This window comes from Etheostoma cragini, chromosome 8 (genome assembly GCF_013103735.1).
Source record: "Etheostoma cragini isolate CJK2018 chromosome 8, CSU_Ecrag_1.0, whole genome shotgun sequence".
Classification (NCBI taxonomy): domain Eukaryota; kingdom Metazoa; phylum Chordata; class Actinopteri; order Perciformes; family Percidae; genus Etheostoma; species Etheostoma cragini.
Genome location: NC_048414.1, coordinates 23,796,424 through 23,800,975, shown reverse-complemented (window position 1 = coordinate 23,800,975; position 4,552 = coordinate 23,796,424). Strand labels below are relative to the sequence as shown.

At 43.3% G+C, this 4,552-nt stretch overlaps 1 protein-coding gene across 1 annotated transcript; it reads left to right on the top strand.

The window, feature by feature from the left end:
- The first annotated feature begins 1,527 nt into the window (after positions 1-1,527).
- LOC117948636 (ras association domain-containing protein 10-like) lies at positions 1,528-3,571 on the top strand. Its single transcript, XM_034878404.1, has one exon. The coding sequence runs from the start codon at positions 1,567-1,569 to the stop codon at positions 3,010-3,012; it is 1,446 nt and encodes a 481-aa protein (XP_034734295.1). The 5' UTR covers positions 1,528-1,566; the 3' UTR covers positions 3,013-3,571.
- The last annotated feature ends 981 nt before the right edge of the window (positions 3,572-4,552 follow it).

Here is a 4,552-nt window from a genome sequence, read left to right as displayed (position 1 = left end):
ACTATTAACAAATTATGGACCGTTTTGGTTACAGTAGATGTTTGCTTTAGTCAGACTTGCCTTGTAGTCACATTGTGGAAACATTGGAAGTTCCAAACCTTTGACAACCAATCGTAAGTCTGCAGCCCATACAGACTTTATGACCTCACACAAACTGAGCTCAAAGATTAAAAAAACTTTCACATCCCAAAAGCAGCAATCCTCTTTGTCCAAATCTGTATGTTTGTCCTAATGTAATTGTAATGCATGCTCTGAACATGAGTGCACATGCTGCTGTAAATAATACTGTGTGATTGTGTCTGATATGTGTACACAAATGCATTAGTGTGTGTTCACATTCCCAGATGGATTTCTAAGCAGTTAGTTTACCAACACTCCTGGCGTAGGGCATCACTCTGAGCTAAGGTTAAAGTACACAGACTAATGATGGCTGGTGGGGATTAACAGTTGTCATTAATGTAATACACCAAAACACTCTTTATGCAGATATATCCTTTTATAATTATTTTTGACCACATTCTGACCTGAAACAGTTGAAAGAGCACATTTTGGGGTCATACGCTTTCTTTCTGCTTTATGATAAATCCAGCTGAGCTTTATCATGCTAAGACCATTAGCTGTGTGGGGATTATGAAAATAAAACTGCATACCAATGCATACTGCAATGCAACACTGCTGAGTAAAGCTTTATTTGTCCTAAATCCTTTACCTCTTGTGCTAACTAAAGTATGGTTTACATACAAAGATGGAAAGCTTACACTTAAAGGCCCTAAAACCTACTTTCTTAATCATAATTTTTCTGAGTGATGGGTTCCTAAATGAACACACAGTTGTATCTGCCATTGTCAACACAACAGTTTACAGCAAGTTTTATTATTGAGTAAGCCAGTTATTATTGATGCAGTACAAGCATATTGCAGTAGATGGAGCTGATTTTAATTATACTATATATATATCAATATCTATATAAATGCATCGTATTGTATAAGTTGATCCTAAATCCTGCATTAAAAATTACAATATTCAGAGTTATAATAGCCTACACATCAGACAAAATGTTGGAGACTAGAAAGCATAATGTAGTGGATTAGAGTTCTAAAGGGGAGGGGTCGTGGGGCAGGGAGGCGTGTCCCAGGCGTCACAGCACTTTCCTGTTTTGTCCCACACACAGCACAACAGCTTGTCCTGACACAAGGACGCTCCTCTCCTCTCCGGTGCAGCGCAGATCAATCTGGTGCGGAGAGAGAGACGATGTCCCGGCAGGCAGCCCAGGTAAAGACGACTAAAATACTTTTTCCGAAGACAACCCAGGCCTTCAAGGTGTGACAAGGTTAGATGTTTGGACTAAGCGTAGACTGTTTGAAGTGGGAACTAATACGCAGCGACGATAGATGAGACAGTTGATTTATTTCTGGATTAAGGTTTTGCTTCAGATTATTTCATAATAGGCCTATGCCTAATCATGTTTTAATTCAACTTCAAATGTAGGCTACTGAGAAATCTAAAGACTACTTTCGTCTCCTTTACTTTCCACAAACGCTTTTATCTTGTTGAGTTGATCCTGAGATGGAGCCGGAAGAGGGAAAGATATCTGTGTGGGTCTGCCGGGAGGAGAAGCTGGTCTCCAGGCTGACAAAGCGAACCACCTGTGCCGACGTGGTCAAAGTCTTGCTGGAGGACCAGAACCTGCAGCAGGGAACCTCGGCGGCGATGCTATCAGGCTCTCCCCAGTCCTATTGCATGGTGGAGAAATGGAGAGGCTTCGAGAGGATTTTACCCAATAAGACCAAAATCCTCCGGCTGTGGAGTGCCTGGGGGGACGAGCAAGAAAATATCCGCTTCGTTTTGGTGAAGAATGAGGCTTTGCTTCACAACAACAGGCCCCGTAGGGCCGAGGCCCGGGTGGTCCAGAGCCGGGAGAGCGGCGGTCCGAGCGGGGTCCTGATGGGCACTGCCAGGACTTGCTTAACCTTAGCGGCCACTGCCGCTGCCGCTAACATGTCCCAAGAGAAACAAAGACGAATAGTCATGAAGGCTTTCAGAAAGTTGGATAAGATTAACAGAAAGAAAGGACATGCTGTTTCTAAAGATAAGGGCGCCGTGGAGAAGACGGAGACGCTGGTTCACCTGGTGATCTCCCAGGATCACACAATCCGCCAGCAGATCCATAGGATCAAAGAGCTTGACGAGGAGATCGAGCGGTACGAGGTCAAAGTGCACTTAGACCGCATTAAGAGACACGGAGTGAACTATGTGCAGGACATATACATGGTGGGCTGCTTCTCGGAGGCTCCCGCTCCCACGGACTGCAAGCTCAAGGCGGAGCGACAGGACGCACCTTGCACAGCGGAGGTGGTCGTCCTGTTCGAGGAGTACGTGCGCTGGTGTGAGGAGGTGGTGCGGCTGCAGGAGGAGCTGACGGTGCGTGAGGCGCTTGTGGAGAGCATCACCGGGGAGATCCAGGAGCAGCTCAACCTGCAGTGGATTAAACGGCAGCGTGAGGATAGAGTAGCGGAAGTGGCGAAGGATACATACTGCGTCATGGAGGAGATGAGGGTGGCATTGTCTGCCGCTCCAGCTGAACAAGATGTGGAAAGTTTGTCTGAGAACGAGTTTGGACTAGATACAGTTATGATCAAAACGCAGCTGGACACCAGTCTGTACATTGGCCTGCGTTTGAAATCAGACCTAGACGCCATCAGGGGAGACTTGGGCCTGAGTTTGAAGCTCTGGGAAACCAGGGAGAGTGAACTTTTGGACCTTTTGGCCAAAGTTGAGACCATGGAGATAGAGCAGGTAAACAACAAACTGACTGACGATGGTAAGTCAAAGCTGGTTGCAGTGAGCGCTGAGGCTGAGCCTGTATCAGCAGAAAAGAGTAGTGTCTGGGTGGAGCAGTCCAGAGGTCTGTCCAAGGTGTGCAATACAAACGATGAAGACTCGGACACAGGCCTGAGCTCCATGCACAGTCAGGACTCTGACAACCCACCTGTGTGTGAATCATTAGTATAGACTCACTTTGTTAGGAAGCTCTTGGACTTTTATGCCATTCAATCCAATAAACCTAGAGGCAGAGAATAAGTGTTGGCAATAATGTTCTTCTCTTCCCAAAATGCACCTATTGTATTCTATAGCAATAATTACTATATGTACCTAGTTGCACAATAAGCTAGAATTAAAACTGCAGATTTTGTGGATTGGATTATGATGTTTTGTTTTTTTCAACATAGCTCATTCTGTCTATTTCATTGTTTGTTTAAGTGGTTCTCAACATCTTTGGCGTGGGACCATTTAAAACAAGTTAATTTTAGTCAAATTTCTATTCGCTATGAACATTTTAAGTAAGCAAAGTGTGATGTGCTCTGATTGTTTCATTTAAATTAAAGAGAACAAAAAAAATGTTTTTCCTAATTTTGATAATCTTACAAATACTCAGATTTATATTTTGACCACGTTAGGTGGTCCCACTGGTTTAAAGCAGGTAACAATTAAATTCAGTTTGGTACTCCCTGATGAAAATAGAGGTCATAGTGAGATCAGGTGAGAGCCAAAACAAATGTTTCTTGGTACTTGTTTATGGGTAGGGGGGGCCTACTCTCTAACAACACCAATGTGTAGCACCCACCTGGGGGATGCACGACAGCCTTACAACACCAGACACTCACCTCACATCTTGGAAGAGAGGGATTTAAAGGCGTAATCCAACAAGTATAGTTAGTATTTTCCTTCCATAAATGTGAGGGATTTGCAAGAGATAGATTAAAAAAGAATGGTTGAAATTCATGAAGCACAGACTTGTAATTCAGGCTTTCTGTTAAAAACGTAATATCTGAAGTCCAGAGGTGGAACGTAACAAAATACATTTACTCACGTTACTGTATTGAGTAGTTTGTAATGTATTTTGTATTTTTCAAGTTTAACTAACAAAAACCGAAATGAAGGGGAAAAAATTGCGCTCGTAATAACTTTAGCAGCCACCATTTAGCTTTTACTGCAGGTAACATCACACAGGTAGAGCAAAAAAAACACGCCCTGTATTGGCATCTCTATTCACATGCCGGGATTCTGTACAGCGATGTCCGCGCTCCAAACACACACACACACACACGCACACACAGCTGAGCCGAGATGTGTGCGTTAAAACACGTAGTAGCCTACCTGACTGGCAAAGATGCAAAGAGGATTACCAATGGCCGCCGGAGCAGAAGAACTCACGTCCGCTCGATCCACTCTCATCCACCGCTGTATTTTACACAAACACAACTCTACTCTGCAAATTGCAAATGTTTACAAACAAGCTAAAACACAAGATGTTGATTGGTAGTCTAACTGTTTATCTTAGTTTGCTGGGAATCTTGACATTTTGACAAATTTTTATAAAATAAGCATCCTCTCTGCTGGAGCGGTAAATCTATTGATGCATTAAAAGACCAAAATGGATGCATGTGGCTACTAAATATGCACGTGAATGACACAATGTTATTTTCGCCTTCCTCATTCTTGATGATGATGATGGTTGTTTATTTTGCAACAGCATTGTTTGTAAATGAGA

What these genes read in the sequence shown, in the direction of transcription:
- LOC117948636 (XM_034878404.1), top strand. Translation starts at nt 1,567, where the DNA reads ATGGAGCCGGAAGAGGGAAAGATATCTGTGTGGGTCTGCCGGGAGGAG.